Source organism: Plasmodium cynomolgi (genome assembly GCF_000321355.1).
Source record: "Plasmodium cynomolgi strain B DNA, scaffold: 1485, whole genome shotgun sequence".
Taxonomy (NCBI): Eukaryota; Apicomplexa; class Aconoidasida; order Haemosporida; family Plasmodiidae; genus Plasmodium; species Plasmodium cynomolgi.
The window spans coordinates 1-1080 of record NW_004193271.1 but is presented as its reverse complement, the minus strand read 5'-3'; the positions used below and the strand labels follow the sequence as shown (position 1 = coordinate 1080).

General features: G+C 24.2%; 1 protein-coding gene across 1 annotated transcript; it reads right to left on the bottom strand.

The window, feature by feature from the left end:
• Positions 1-10: 10 nt before the first annotated feature.
• On the bottom strand, positions 11-712 carry PCYB_007860 (hypothetical protein; the record flags this gene model as incomplete). The annotated part of the gene is made up of 1 exon (XM_004228207.1): positions 11-712. A coding segment is annotated over one exon (699 nt), but the record flags the coding sequence as incomplete, so codon positions are not given.
• Between the last annotated feature and the right edge of the window lie 368 nt (positions 713-1080).

Here is a 1080-nt window from a genome sequence, read left to right as displayed (position 1 = left end):
TTTGCCAACCTTGTACGTAATAAATGAAAAAAAAGATATTGCTGACATTACAGAAACGGGGAGTGAAATGGTAGCAGCTAGTGGAGATCCTTGGAAAGATGGTAATTCTTTTATGTCATTGCACTTAGTTTCTGATTTAAGATGAGAATTAAATAGACCTCGAAAGTATTCTAATTCATTACAAAAACTATTGTTACCATTTCCCATACATGTAATCTTGTGACTCTTATAATCTTGGACACATTCTTTACCTTTATCACAAGGAAGAATATCTTGAGTTGAAGATTTATTTTTAAAAATATAAAATTTTTCATACAATTCATCTAATTTTTTAAGATTAATGTATATATGTTCGTCAATAGCTTCCGCATTATGCTCTATGCAATCTTCGAAATTATAAAGATATTGAAAAAAGTTCCTTAATAGTGCCTTATAATTTGTAATTTCTTTTTGAGTTGATTTCAACGTATCATATAACCAGTAATTAGTATATTCACAAAATGCAGATTTATTTATATTAGGATCTGATTTAATATTTGTTATATGACTGGAAATATTGGCACACAATTTAATAAAAGAGGTATCCTTTTCAACTAAATAGTCTTTTAAGTTATATTGCAAATAGCCTTCACACTGACTTTTGACAATCCCTTGGTCTTCCTTGAACACACCATTTAATATAGTTTTATATTTAAAAAAATCTTTTACATAACTGAACTAAAATAAGGAGAAATATATTTTTGTACAATATATTAAAAAAAAAATTCTTACATTATATTTTTATTTTATATTTTGAACAATGAAATATGAACTGAAGAATTATATATAATTATTAAAGCATAAAATGCATAGATACAATTTTTCCTTCCATGATTAAATGTAAAGTATTTTAAAAATTTGTGAATTGAAAAATAAAACTTGTTTCTCTATATAAAAAGTATTAGATACATTATTAAAATTTGTAAATGTTGTTACATAATTACATCATAAATATATAATTAGTATATATACATATTTGTTGCCTCTACTGCTTTCTAATCTATCTTTATTATTACTATATAGGTAGTCCTATATATTTTT